Genomic DNA, 15,665 nt, shown 5'->3' on the forward strand with positions numbered 1-15,665 from the left:
CTTCATAGGCTGAAAGTCCTAATTCTGCTCCTACGTCTTATGGTCTTATTTAAAGCTCCCAAAGTTGGAGCAAGCTGCTCGATGTGGTGATGGTGGCTGTTAGAATTACAACAACAAATGTGTTTGGATAGGTAAGGCATGGAGGGTAACGGGACCAATGGTGGCAAATGGGTTTTGCACAGAAGGGCATCAAGATTAGCAAGGACAAGGTGGGCCAAAAAGCCTACTGGAGTTGTACATTTATGACTCTGAATTAAAGAAATAGGATACACAGCTTTAGTTTTACCATCAGCTTATTGGAATAGAACATGTTAAACACAAGTTATGAATATGACAAGCAGTAAATTCAAGCCAAAAATGAAAGCCTTACTAAATAACAAGTCATATAGAAATCCAACTTGCAACTTTAATATATATAAAAATACATTTCAGATAACATTAAATTACATTTTCACAACATGTAATTTTAATTTACATTCATATTCAAAAATTATTTGATACAAAATCCCAAATAGCAGCCTCAGAGCTTCACTTGTATGCTTGCATCAGCAATTTGTTCTGTATTTTATGTTGTGCTAACATGTTCATTTATTAGAACACAACATAAAAATAATAGTTCCAGAATTGTTGAAAGTAAGTCATGACTTTTCCATTGTCCCAATGGCAATAAGCTTGAAAACTAAGGAAGAACAAGGTCTTCAATGTGGATTTTTAATACCCGCATTAAGGCAAATTGAGATAATAGTTTATACACAATTTCAGAGACTGTACAAAAACACCACCACAGCAAAATCATGTTAAACCTGATCACCTTCAATGCAAGATATCTAGGATGTTCAAGTACCAGAGAGTTTGTTATTGTTCCACTTTTCTGGAGAAAGTGCTACTTTTCTCAAAGAGAATGATTTCAATGCCAAGTAAACAAATTTAAAGTCAAGGTAGCTGTTCGACCTTGGAACAATTAAAAACACTAGTGTGCCATTTTGCCATGCAACAAACTTAGAAAATATGCAAAATCTCCAAAATTGTAATGATTTGCAGGTTCTTTCTCTAAAATTGCATCTATTTCCCAATGGAAAAAAACTTGATCTCTTTCCTTCATTTTGAGCACCCCCTACTTGACAGCAGCCAAATACTTTGATAAGATACAAATGTCATTGAACTACTGACCTTTCTTAGTCTGACAAACTTACTGATTTCAGAGACTAATGAGACATTTTCATATTTCCTCAAAGAGCAATTGTTTCAAACAAAAATGCATATTTTGAGCAATGGATTTACATTACCATCAAAGCAGTGCACTATGCACTACTTTTCCACACAAAAAAAAATCAAATTAAGTCATTGCAAATCTCAGAGTAAATTATGGTCAGGTGCACATGGATTTTTTTTCTCTTTCTGTACAAAATGGAATAGAACAGAACCTGGGAACAGAAAGAGTGAAGCAGTTCGCTTAGGATAGTTTCGAATGACAAACAAGAACAGAATGCAAACAATTAAACTTGTGTTTTAGGTACCTGTTCATCAGTATACAGTACACCCAGCCTTATTATTGGCTGTACCTGTACCCCCAAATCACTCTAACAACATGTGTCATTTATACTGTGCTACTAGCTTAGGTTGTGTAAAGTGACCTTCAAAACATCAAAAATGAAAAAGATATTTCCTGAGTAATGAAAAATGGGTTTGATGACTATCAAAATTCAGATATTTTGGAAAAGTTCATAATTTTAAAAAATGCCTATTTACAATATCACAATGATACATTCAGTACCACCTATTTTGCAGTTCCCTGAAATTGCAAATGGCAGAATTTCATTATGGACTAAAGATTCATATTAAAATACATCAAGCAAGTTACCCAACCTCAAATGAGATGGACAGGGTTGCAGTTCAACTGATTTCAACCTCACTTGAATTGTACAACCAGAAATGTCAATCTTGCTCCTTCTGCCTAAACAAAACAGATGCAATGAAAGGACTTCATATTAAAAAGGGACAAAATGTATTGGGAAACTTAACAGTACATGATCGAGGATGTCACATACTGTACAAAGATAACAAGTAAAGGAGAAACAACATAATCAGGTAAATAATTTCAGATTTGATTAGTAACATAATTCTACAAAAACAGAACATTAACATACATTTTACCTACATTATGCTGACCATAATTATGTTGGGAATTATTTTTCAGAGAACACTTTTCTTGATTACGATGAATAATTCAAAGAAAACCAAAGCAATGATGGTCAATTTAATTAATCAAATGCTTAAAAATATATTTCAGTATCTGAATGACATGTTTATAAAGAGCAATAATCAAATATGTACGGTTTCAGACTGTATTAAACAGCTATCCTCCAGCATGGCAAGCACAATTGAGAATACCGGTTCCACTTGACTCTCCTCATGTTGGAAGAGCTGTGGAGGCAAGAGCAGATAATTTATTTTACTCTGCTCATCTAGCTGGATGCAAAACTCATGAACAATGAAGAAAAAAAATTAAAGTGCAAAACTTTATAATCAGGTTACCAATGTAGAAATTCCTCAGTCCTAAATCTATAACATATTGAAGTTAGAGCGCATAAATCAATCATATTCTTAACACTAGTCTTAATGGTGAGATTGTGCTCTGTTATTAAACTGGAATGTGTTACCATTCCTGAAAATACCAAGCTTTTTCTGTGGTGGTGGTGACCTTTCAAGTTACCAGATGATGCCTGTTTCAAGTTCTGCAAATTACATTAAGACAGCCAGCTGCAGTAATAGACGCTTCTATAGTGACTCAGAAGCTGATTTATATTGACAATGAAGCACAGCATCATGTACAGTCTGAAATAGAAGATCTCTTGTAATTGAACTATCAAAGAATTCCAGTCTATCCAGATCTGCTATTACGGACCCTGCAATTTAAAAAAAAACATTTTACAGGTCTTTAAAAAATACCTTACATTTTAGATTTGGCAAAAAAACACCTTGTAATGTAGAAAAGTAAACATAAAAGATAATTTGTAACCAAAATGGACATGTTACATAACATAAACAACAGGAATTCTGCAGATGCTGGAAGTTCAAGCAAAATACATCAAAGTTGCTGGTGAACGCAGCAGGCCAAGCAGCATCTATAGGAAGAGGCGCAGTCGACGTTTCAGGCCGAGACCCTTCGTCAGGACTAACTGAAGGAAGAGTGAGTAAGGGATTTGAAAGCTGGAGGGGGAGGGGGAGATGCAAAATGATAGGAGAAGACAGGAGGGGGAGGGATAGAGCCGAGAGCTGGACAGGTGATAGGCAAAAGGGGATACGAGAGGATCATGGGACAGGAGGTCCGGGAAGAAAGACAAGGGGGGGGGTGACCCAGAGGATGGGTAAGAGGTATATTCAGAGGGACAGAGGGAGAAAAAGGAGAGTGAGAGAAAGAATGTGTGCATAAAAATGAGTAACAGATGGGGTACGAGGGGGAGGTGGGGCCTTAGCGGAAGTTAGAGAAGTCAATGTTCATGCCATCGGGTTGGAGGCTACCCAGACGGAATATAAGGTGTTGTTCCTCCAACCTGAGTGTGGCTTCATCTTTACAGTAACATCTTTACATCTCTTAAACGCATCTCCCCCATTTCACGTACATCTGCTCTCACTCCATCCTCCCACCACCCCACTAGGAATAGGGTTCCCCTGGTCCTCACCTACCACCCCACCAGCCTCCGGGTCCAACATATTATTCTCCGTAACTTCCGCCACCTCCAACGGGATCCCACCACTAAGCACATCTTTCCCTCCCCACCTCTCTCTGCATTCCGCAGGGATCGCTCCCTACACAACTCCCTTGTCCATTCATCCCCCCCCATCCCTCCCCACTGATCTCCCTCCTGGCACTTATCCGTGTAAGCGGAACAAGTGCTACACATGCCCTTACACTTCCTCCCTTACCACCATTCAGGGCCCCAAACAGTCCTTCCAGGTGAGGCATCACTTCACCTGTGAGTCGACTGGGGTGATATACTACGTCCGGTGCTCCCGATGTGGCCTTTTATATATTGGTGAGACCCGACGCAGACTGGGAGACCGCTTTGCTGAACATCTACGCTCTGTCCGCCAGAGAAAGCAGGATATCCCAGTGGCCACACATTTTAATTCCACATCCCATTCTGACATGTCTATCCACGGCCTCCTCTACTGTAAAGATGAAGCCACACTCAGGTTGGAGGAACAACACCTTATATTCCGTCTGGGTAGCCTCCAACCTGATGGCATGAACATTGACTTCTCTAACTTCCGCTAGGCCCCACCTCCCCCTCGTACCCCATCTGTTACTCATTTTTATGCACACATTCTTTCTCTCACTCTCCTTTTTCTCCCTCTGTCCCTCTGAATATACCTCTTGCCCATCCTCTGGGTCACCCCCCCCCTTGTCTTTCTTCCCGGACCTCCTGTCCCATGATCCTCTCGTATCCCCTTTTGCCTATCACCTGTCCAGCTCTCGGCTCTATCCCTCCCCCTCCTGTCTTCTCCTATCATTTTGCATCTCCCCCTCCCCCTCCAGCTTTCAAATCCCTTACTCACTCTTCCTTCAGTTAGTCCTGACGAAGGGTCTCGGCCTGAAACGTCGACTGCGCCTCTTCCTGTAGATGCTGCTTGGCCTGCTGCGTTCACCAGCAACTTTGATGTATGTTACATAACATCTTAACTTCGAGTCCTGTAAACCTGAATTCAAACTTAATCCAAGTAGTTTGGCATGGCAATGTCACTTGAATGGCACCATGTTTCGAGGCCTCAGCCCGAAATGTTGACTGTGTGTTCATTTGTCATGGATGCTGCCTGACCTGCCGAGTTCCCCCAGCATTTGTGTGTTGCTTTGAATTTCTAGCATCTGCAGAATTTCTTGTTTCAAGTGCTGCTGTTTGTACATAAATGTTAATAAATTACGAATATAAACTTCCTAATTTGTTTTCTGAAGTAGAAGATATGCAGAGATGTCAAGCGAAGTGAATGGACAATGGCACAGTGAACCTTCTGAATTTTCTATTCAAGAGGATTCAGGAAATTAACTTTCAATGATCTATGTACAAGAACATTCAGATCACTTCCCAATGCCAATACATTTCAACCTCTCCCATTTAAAATGCTCTTTTCGTTTTAGCTACCAAATTGAATCACGTCACATTTTTCCCCACATTGTATTCCACAACTTAGCTATATAGCTCTGCATATCCTCTACTTCAGAAAACAAATTAGGAAGTTTATATTCATAATTTATTAACATTTGAAATGAATTGAATTGACTTTAAGTAATAAAGTGTGTGGAAATCAATGTGGAAAAATGTGACCTGTTCCAGTTTCGTAGTTAGAATGAAATGAGCATTTTAAATGGTGAGAGATTGAAATGTATTAGCATTGGGAGGGATCTGAATGTTCTTGTACATAGATCAAAGTTAATTTCTTCTCAATCCTCTTGGATAGCAAATTCAAATGTTTCACTGCTTTGTGAAGAAATGTTTTCTAGTTTCAAATCATTCTATGATTGAACTCTTAATTTGAGATCCACCTTCTCACCAGGATAAACCTCAGCTCAGTACCTTTCCTGTCAAGCCCCTATTTAAGGAATTTTTTAAAAAAATGAGATCATGTATCATTTTCATAATTTAGTCAACTCTACCAATCACCAGAACTCAATCTTCCTACTTGCTTGCACGTGTACAAGCAGAATAATGCCCTTTATTGTAAGGAGATTTGAATACAAGAATGGATACATCTTTCTCCACTTGTACAGAATCCTGATAAGGCAAAATCTGGAATACTGTGTGCAGACTGAGTCTTCCTATCTAAAGGACAATGCACTTTTGATAGCAATGTAATGTAGCCCGACTTAATCAGGGAGAATCAGGAAATTAAAACTGGCCAATGATCTTTTAAGTACCTCATTGAAACCTTTTGTTTTGTTTTTAAATGACACTCAACAAGATAGATGCACGGATTGTATCTGACAAGGACCACAGTTTCAGTTGAGGGGTTGACCACTCAATACTGAAAGGGGAAAATAAATTCTTCAAAGGGCAGTGAACCTTCTGAATTCTCTGTCCAAGACATCTGTAGTAGCTCAGTCACTGAGTATAATCAAGTCCAAAACTGATTATGAAAGAAACCAAAATCCATTTCACATTCACACACAAGGATGGATTCCAACTTTGTAGATGGTGTCATGCTTACCATTACACCCAGCTATGAATACATTAATTCCAATTTCTTCATATTTCTCCAGCATCTGGAAATGTCACATTAAATTGAAACAAAATGTCAATTACAGAAAAATACTGCTCAGCCTAAGTTATGTGGTCTGATCTATTGAATAGAACTTTAAAAAAATCTTCCCTGCTTAGACTTTGCTATGACTTACTACGATTATCTAAGTGTGTTACCAGACAGATCATGCTCACCCGGTGGTGTTTGCGATTTGAAGAATGTTTAAAGACCAACACAGCCTGGACACACCTGTCCTCAGGAGTGCAGGCTTCGCCGAGGAAGGTCTATGGGAAAATCTCGATATTGGCTTTTGTTCCAATAGTGTGATAATGATGCAAGTCTAGTGATTGGTGTTGGGATCCCTGTTAGTCATTGTTTATATAAATAATTTGGATGTGACTGCACAAAGATTGATCGATCAGCCAATTTGCAGATGACAAATTTGGAGGAGTCATTGATATTGTAGAAGGCTATTGTAGTTTACAGGGGCATCTTGAACAGTTAGGAAAGTGGGTTGAGGAATGACAAATGGATTTCAACACAAGCAAGTATGTGATGATGCATTTTGAAAAGTTAAACCAGAGTAGGACTTACACAATGAATGGTAGAGGATACTGAGTGTAATGGAACATGGAATGGAGGGAACCAGAGTACAAGTGCATAGTTTGTTGAAAGTGACTTCACAGTTAGACAAGGTGGTGAAAAAGATGTTTACCAAGCTGGCCTTCATTAGTCAGGGCATTAAGTATACAAGTTAAAACATTATATTCTAGTTGCACAAATCATTGATGAGGCAGCACTTGGGAGTACTACGTACAGTTTTGGTCACCTGCTTAGAGAAAGACTGGTTAAACTGGAAAGAGTACAGAAAAGATCTGCCAAGACCAGAGAGCTGGAGTAAGGGGAGAGGCTGGCCAGGCTAGATCCTTACTCCTTGGAATGTAGGAGAATGAGGAGCAACTTTGTAGAATTATTTTAAGTTCTGAGAGGCATACAAGGTGGATGGTAACAATCTTTGCTCCTGGACAGGGGAGTCTAAAACTGGAGACATAGATTTAGGGTGCAAAGAGAAAGAATTAAAAGTTAGATCTGGAGATAACAATTTCCAGGCAGAGGGTGGTGAACTGTCAGAAGCAGTAGTTGGGGCAGGTACAATAGTATCATTTGGATCGGTACATGAAGGGGTGGGGCTTAGAAGAATATGAGACGAATGCTCAGTGTAGCAGAGGTGCAAGTGGGGGGGGCCATTTTTGGAGCGGCCATTGTTGGAGTGGGGCAGAGTTAGAGTGGTTTGGCTTTGGCAAGCACAGGCAGAAGTTCTAAGCAAGTTTCTTTCCTGTTAGTATATAGCTAGTGCACTGAGAATGGGTCCAGAGGTAGTGGCATTTTCTTTGTGTAAGATGTGAGAACTCAGAGACTTTGCAGTCTCCCTGATAACTGCATCTGCACGAATTGCATTGAGCTACACCTCCTTAGAGACCACGTTAAGGATCTGGAGCTGCAGCTCCATGAACCTTCGGTTCATACGGGAAAATGAGGAAGTGGTAGATAGGAGCTACAGGGAGGTAGTCACCCCTAAGGTACAGGAGGAAGATACTTGATGACTGTCAGGAGAGGGAAAGGGAATAGGCAACCAGTGCTGAGTACCCCTGTGGCTGTTCCCCTCAATTAATAAGTATACTGCTTTGGATACTGTTGTGGGGGGTGGAGGGTGGAGAGAGGAAAGGAAAGTTCTACAAGGGGGAAGCCACAGCAGCTAGGTCTCTGGCACTCAGTCTGGCTCTGTAACTCAGGTAGGGCTGGGGGAGGGAAGAATAATACAGTAGTGATGGGGGTTTCAATAGCTAGAGGAACAGAAAGCAGATTTTATGGACGTGAAAGGGACACTTGGATGGTATGCTGCCTCCCAGGCACCAGGGTCTGGGATGTCTCAGATTAGGTCCATGCCATTCTCAAGGGGATGGGTGAACAGCCAGAAGTTGTGGTACATATTGGTACTAACAACATAGATAGGAAGAGAGAGGAGGTCCTGAAGAGAGAATATAGGGAGTTAGGCAGAAAGCTGAAAAACAGGACATCCAGGGTAGTAATCTCTTGATTTCTGCCTGTGCCATGTGCCAGTGAGGGTAAGAATAGGAATATTTGTCAGATGAATGCATTGCTGAAGGATTGATTCAGAGAGCAGGGTTTCAGATTCCTGGACCATTGGGATCTCTTCTAGGGAAAGTGTGACCTATACAAAAAGGATGGGTTACACTTGAACAGAAGGGGGACCAATATCCTTGCGGGCAGGTTTGGTAGAACTGTTGGGGAAGGTTTAAACTAATTTGGCAAGGGGATGGGAACTGGAGTGTGAGGGCTGAGGATGGGGCAGTTAGTATACAACTAGATGCAGTCTGTATTGAGACTGTCAGGAAGGACAGGTGGATGATAGGGCAAAATTGCAGTCAGTGGGATGAGTTAAAGTGTAACGGGGATAAAATCAAAAAGGGTGATGAATACAGAACTGAAGGTGTTATATTTGAATTCACACCCTATATGGAATCTTGTTCTGCAGTTATATTGGCAGGTATAATGTTGTGAGTATCTGAGTTGTGGCTGAAAAAAAAGATCACATTTGGGAGCTTAATATCCTCCACATTGCACATTATATCAAAAGGACAGGCAGATAGCAGAGGAGGTGGGGTGGTTCTGTTGGTAAAAAATGAAATCAAATGTTTGGAAATAGCTGACATAGGATCAGAAGATGTAGAATCTCTATGGATAGAGTTAGGAAACTGCCAGAGAAAAATTCCCGGATAGGAATCATATACAGGCTTCTGAACAGTAGCCAGAATGTGAGCTACAAATTACAGAATGTGAGATAGAAAAGACATGTAAAAAGGGCAATGTTGCGATAATCATGGGGGAATTTCAATATGCATGTAGATTGGAAAAATCAGGTTGGTGCTGGATCCCAGAAGAGGGAATTTGTAGAATGCCTACAAAATGACTTTTTAGAGCAGCTTATGGTCAAGCCCATTAAGGATATGACTATTCTGGATTGGGTATTATGTAATGACCCAGGTTTGATTTGAGAGTTAAAGGTAAAGGAGGCCTTAGGAGGCAGTGATCATAGTATGATAGAATTCACCCTGCAATTTCAGAAGGATCAGTATTATTAAAGCCATGAGAGAAGAGCAGGCCAGAGTTGATTGAAAGGGAACACTAGAAGGGATGATGGTAGAACAGCAATGGCTGGTGCTTCTGGGGGAAATTTGGAAGGGTCAGAAAAGATACATCACAAAGATGAATAAGTATACTAAAGGGAGGATGAAGCAACCGCAGCTAACAAGAGAAGTCAAAAAGCATAAAAGATAAAGAGAGGGCATATCATATAGCGAGAATTAGAGTGAAGTTAGAGGATTCGGAAGCTTTTAAAATCAACAGAAAGCAAATTTTAAAAGAGCCATAAAGAGAGAAAAGATAAAGGCAAGCTAGCCAATAATATGAAGAGGATACAAAAAGCTTTTTCAGACATATAAAAAGTAAAATAGAAGAGTGAATATTAGATCGCTGGAGAGGAAATAATGGGGGACAAAGAAATGGCAGATGAATTGCATACGTATTTTGCATCAGCCCTTAGCATCTTTGCTATTACTAAGAGGAAGGTGCTTGGGAAGCAGAGAAGTCTGAAGGTAGGTAAGTCACCTGGACCAAGTGAACCACATCCCAGGGATCTGAAAGAACTAGTTGAAAAGATTGTAGGCATTAGGAATGATCTTTCAAGAATCAAAATGCTTCTTGAATGGTAAACTTTATACTTCAAGGGAGGGAGGTAGAAGAAAGGAAATTATAGGCCAGTTAGCCTGACTTCAATGGTTGGAAAGATCTTGGAGTCTATTATTAAGGATGAGGTTTCTGAGTACTTGGAGGCAGATAATAAAATAGACCAAAGACAGCATTGTTTCCTAAAGAAGAAATCTTGCCTGACAAATCTGTTGGAATTCTTTGAAGCAGGATAGACAAAGGAGAGTCAGTGGATTTTCGGAAGGTCTTTGACAATGTGTCACACATAAGGCTGCTTAACAAGAGACCATGGTATTACAGGAAAGATACTGGCATGGATAGAAGATGGGCTGACTGACAGGAGGCCTTTGGGAACAAAGGGACCTTTTCTGGTTAGTTGCTGTTGACCAGTGTTGTATTGCAGGGCTCGGTGTTGGGACCACTTCTTTTCATGCTATATGTCAATGATTTGGATGAAGAAAATGATGGCTCTGCAGCCACGTTGCAGACAATATGGACATAGGTGGAGGGGCACTTAGCATTGAATTCTAGTCCCCTTGAATTCCATTTCCAACATTTTGCAACTCACTGCAATCACTTGTAATTCTCTACTCTTTGGAATGGTGTCATGCATGACTCTAGGGGAAAAAATTAACCTGAAGGGGTTGGTTGTTTCCCAAAGGAGCTGATGATCTTCATGCAGCAAAAGGCACATTGAAAAGGAATCCCATCTATTGCACCATCATACAAAAGGCAAGACAACGAGTTTAATAACTATAAATTATTGCAGGAACATGGAAGAGTGAAGGAGTACAAAGACTAAATAAGCAAGTTCACAGAAATTTTAGGGAAGCATGTATTAAGTATAGTTTATAAAAGGAAACCCTAAGACATTCTAGGTTTCATAAATATATCTCATTGTTAATTAAGATTGCAATACATTTCCACAATTAATATGGGAAGCATAGGATTCCCCCTAATACACTAAAAACTAATCTGATGTTCTATTCTATTTGAATAATGGTGAGCTTGAGGGCATGGACAATTATGGACCAACAAATAAGTAATTTAAATCATGTCGCAATAACGGGAACTACTAAATTAAGTATAAGTAGAATTTCCAATCTGAATAATATTAGCACAAGTGCAAGTAATAGTATTAATACTTACCATTTTAAGTCCCTTTGCTCCAACAGAATCTACAAAATTGGCTGGACTGAAATCCAGAATCAAGGAATGTATGTCAGATGTTGATTTGACGTATGTTGCTTGTTCTTCGTCATGGCTTGTATCTGACGTGTTTACCGCATCGTTTGCATCTGACACAATTGCCCCAGCGCTTGCACTAAATTCCACAGTGTTGGGGGCATTTAAAATTCCTTTCTGAATCCCATCATTTTGATGATTTTCAGGCACTTTGTCATGAGCTACAGGTTCTTTTGCACTTTTTCTCTGTAAAGCATAAGTTAATTTTAAGGAACTGCTTTATTATTTATTTAGTGATACAGCACAGAGCAGACCCTTCGAGCCAGGCTGTCTCAACAACCCTACAACCTGATTAACCCCAACCTCATCACATGACAATTTACAATGATCAATTAACCTACCCAGTACGTCTTTGGATAGTGGGAGGAAACCAGAGCACCCAGGGAAAACCCATGTGGTCACAGGGGGAACATACAAACTCTTTACAGAGAGCAGCAAGCATCTCCAATACAAGGATATTGGAATAGATTGGTGACTCAGCCAAAAGCAGAAAAACAAGCAACTCCTTAAATAGTGGGAAAAGAAACAGTGCACTGGCTCCTGAGATGCAAAACGTAAAGAGAAGTTCAGCAAGGAATTAGGAAAACAAACTATTTGTTGGACTTTATTGGGCAGATTGGAATGGAAGAATAAGGAAATCTTGTTCAGACTGAACAGGGCTCCGGCACGAGCACGTTTGGAATTCAGTATGGAAAATTGTTCTCCTAAACTGAATGATACATTTGTCTTACCTTGGTAAATAAATTTCTGAAATCAGGGGCAAGCTCTACTTGGAAAATGACTGGCATATATTCACTATACTTCAGCTGAATTTAAAATATCATTGAGACAAACAAGGTTTCAAGCAAGGCTTGCTGAATAGATACTGAGAGATTTTCCTTTAGTTGGAATTCCAGAATTAGAGGGCATTGTCTCAGCACAAAGAGCTAACAATTTAAGACTGACATGAGATTTGCAAATTCCCTACCTCAAAAGGTGGTAGTTGCTCAGTCATTGGGCATATTCAAGGCCATAATCAATCCAAGGGAACCAGAAAATACGATAAATCATCAATGAAGTCATAGATCAATCTTGATCTTATTGAGTGACAAAACAAGTTCAAAAGAAACATAGAAAATAGGTAGAGTAGGCCATTCGGCCCTTTGAGCTTGCACCACCATTCAGTATGATCATGGCTGATCATCCAACTCGGAACCCTGTACCAGCCTTCCCCCCATACCCCCCGATCCCTTTAGCCACAAGGGCCATATCTAACTCCCTTTTAAATATAGCCAATGAACTGGCCTCAACTGTTTCCTGTGGCAGAGAATTCCACAGGTTCACCACTCTCTGTGTGAAGAAGTTTTTCCTAATCTCGGTCCTAAAAGGCTTCCCCTTTATCCTCAAACTGTGACCCCTCGTTCTGGACTTCCCCAACATCGGGAACAATCTTCCTGCATCTAGCCTGTCCAATCCCTTTAGGATTTTATACGTTTCAATAAGATCCCCTCTCAATCTTCTAAATTCCAACGAGTATAAGCCTAGTCCATCCAGTCTTTCATCATATGAAAGTCCTGCCATCCCAGGAATCAACCTGGTGAACCTTCTTTGTACTCCCTCTATGGCAAGGATATCTTTCCTCAGATTAGGGGACCAAAACTGCACACAATACTCCAGGTGTGGTCTCACCAAGGCCTTGTACAACTGCAGTAGTACCTCCCTGCTCCTGTACTCGAATCCTCTTGCTATGAATGCCAGCATTCCATTCGCCTTTTTCACCGCTTGCTGTACCTGCATGCCCACTTTCAATGACTGGTGTATAATGACACCCAGGTCTCGTTGCACCTCCCCTTTTCCTAACTGGCCACCATTCAGATAATAATCTGTTTTCCTATTTTTGCCACCAAAGTGGATAACTTCACATTTATCCACATTAAATTGCATCTGCCATGAATTTGCCCACTCACCTAACCTATCCAAGTCACCCTGCATCCTCTTAGCATCCTCCTCACAGTTAACACTGCCGCCCAGCTTCGTGTCATCCGCAAACTTGGAGATGCTGCATTTAATTCCCTCATCCAAGTCATTAATATATATTGTAAACAACTGGGGTCCCAGCACTGAGCCTTGCGGTACCCCACTAGTCACTGCCCGCCATTCTGAAAAGGTCCCATTTATTCCCACTCTTTGCCAACCAATTCTCTATCCACATCAATACCTTACCCCCAATACCGTGTGCTTTAAGTTTGCACACTAATCTCCTGTGTGGGACCTTGTCAAAAGCCTTTTGAAAATCCAAATATACCACATCCACTGGTTCTCCCCTATCCACTCTACTAGTTACAGCCTCAAAAAATTCTATGAGGATCATCAGACATGATTTTCCTTTCACAAATCCATGCTGACTTTGTCCGATGATTTCACCGCTTTCCAAATGTGCTGTTAAAAGGCCATATAAATTTGAGCTTTAATCCTTAAAACCTGTGCAGCCATGCAGTTGTTCTTGTTTTCTGACTTTACCTTCCTCTGCTTGCAGTTTCATAAGATTGCTTGCTCTGTTTAAGTATTATACATATGACAAGACTAATCCATTACGACCAAGTATAAAAAATTACATAAACCCAGTACAATTGACACACTAATGCCTAATTAACAGCAAAATACTGGATAGACAAACTAGAACTTCTATCTCATTATTTTGATGTGGCTCCAATGATATCTTATTATCTGAACACAAACTAATGCTCAAGAATGTTAAGGGAAGCCAAAATTTTACTTAATTCTAATTTTGGGAAACGTTAAGGAGATTAATTGCAGTTGAACAACTTCTTAGTAGCCACCTCTTTAAAAGTAAGATGGCTGTACAGATGCTTCAACATGTTTACTCTTCTAAACAACCCAGATCAAGATTTCAATTACATCATCTGGATATACCAGAAAAGGAAATAAAACACCAGATGACAGATGTTTAAAGCATGAGAAGTGACCATCTGGTCCATCAAGTCTGTAGTTGAGCAATCCACCCATTTCCATTCCCAAGAAACCTGTGATACTCCTTTCAGATACCTAGTGATCTCTTTGTTGAATGTTACAATTGATTCAGCCTTCATAACCACTTATGTCAAGTGTATTTCAGATCCTGATTTAAAATTAGAAAAGCTATTTCATTATCAATTGACAAAACTAGGAAGGTTATGCTACAATTATACAAGGCATTTGATATACCTGCAAAATATTAAAGGAAGGATGTTAGTGTGGGAACAGTTCACAAAGTTTACCAGATAAATACCTGTGGATGAGTAGGGGCCTTTTGAGGAAGTTTGAAGAGACTAGGCTAATATCCATTAGTGCTCAGACAGGGCAAAATCAGAAGTCGGGGGGGGGCGGGGGGGTGCTGCCACTACTTTAAAGCAAGGCATTGCTCATGTACAAAATGAAGCAATATTTTCTCTGAGTGTCGTATGTTTTTGGAACTCACTTGCTCAAGTGGGAGAAGGAAGCAGAGACTCAATCGTTAAAAGTAAATTAAGAGGGTGAAAGATTACTGCTAGTGTACAGAAATGAGCTCAGGTTACAGTAACATCAACCATGATCTCATTCCATGGTGGAACAGATGTGTCTTTGTGATCAGCCTTCCCTTATTCATAACTCACAAATTCATGTGCAGTCTAAAGGATGAGGCAGTGTTTGGAACAAACAACGAGGAATTCAGATACATTTAAAACTCTGAATTACTTTCTTTCTTTCCAAAGCTACACATTTAAAACAAAAGGCTTGCCATACTTAAAGAATTATATTTACCAATTTTAGGAAGGTGTTCTTCTTTCTCTCTGCCAACTTTGCTTTTTGTTTCATTTTCTTTTCAAGATTCTTCTTTGCCAATAATATTGCAGTGGGATCTATTTTAATCTTAAGGTGAACAGAAGTCATAGTTTAAGAATTTATAGTAATATTAGCCACAAAAAGGTCATAGAAAATTGGATACAGACATGAGTCTTTAGGCCCAACCTATCCAAGTTGATTGTGATTCTGCTCACATTAATCCAATTTACCTGCACTTGGCCTGTATTCCTTCACTCCTTTCCTATTCAAATATCTGCCCAAATGCCTGTTAACCTATCTTAATGAAATGCAACTCTTCTGTGTAACCACCACTATGGAAAAAACTGCCCCTCCGACCTTTAAACTGTCTTCCCTCCACCTTAAATCTATGCCCTCCAGTTCTAGGATCCACCATCCTAGATAAAAGACTATCTACCCATCTATATCTTCATACTTTTAAAAGCCTCTCATGTCACCCCATAGCCTTCCATATTCCAGTGAGAATGAACTAAGTCTATCCAATCTCTCCCATACATTTTAGTGTCACCACTTAATACTTCTTGCAAGATGGGGCCAGAACTATACAGTTCTCC

The 15,665-nt window shown here is 40.1% G+C and overlaps 1 protein-coding gene across 1 annotated transcript in view; it reads right to left on the reverse strand.

The window, feature by feature from the left end:
* Positions 1-386: 386 nt before the first annotated feature.
* slc26a5 (solute carrier family 26 member 5) overlaps positions 387-15,665 on the reverse strand; it is an 83,994-nt gene continuing 68,715 nt past the window's right edge. The window contains exons 16-19 of the mRNA XM_063072850.1: positions 15,052-15,159; positions 11,176-11,457; positions 6,205-6,259; positions 387-2,906 (exon numbers count right to left, since the gene is read on the reverse strand). Coding sequence (XP_062928920.1) covers positions 2,779-2,906; positions 6,205-6,259; positions 11,176-11,457; positions 15,052-15,159 — 573 coding nt within the window. The 3' untranslated portion in view covers positions 387-2,778. The remainder of the gene's footprint in view (positions 2,907-6,204; positions 6,260-11,175; positions 11,458-15,051; positions 15,160-15,665) is intronic.

The sequence above is a fragment of the Mobula hypostoma genome, chromosome 20 (assembly GCF_963921235.1).
Source record: "Mobula hypostoma chromosome 20, sMobHyp1.1, whole genome shotgun sequence".
Taxonomy (NCBI): Eukaryota; Metazoa; Chordata; class Chondrichthyes; order Myliobatiformes; family Myliobatidae; genus Mobula; species Mobula hypostoma.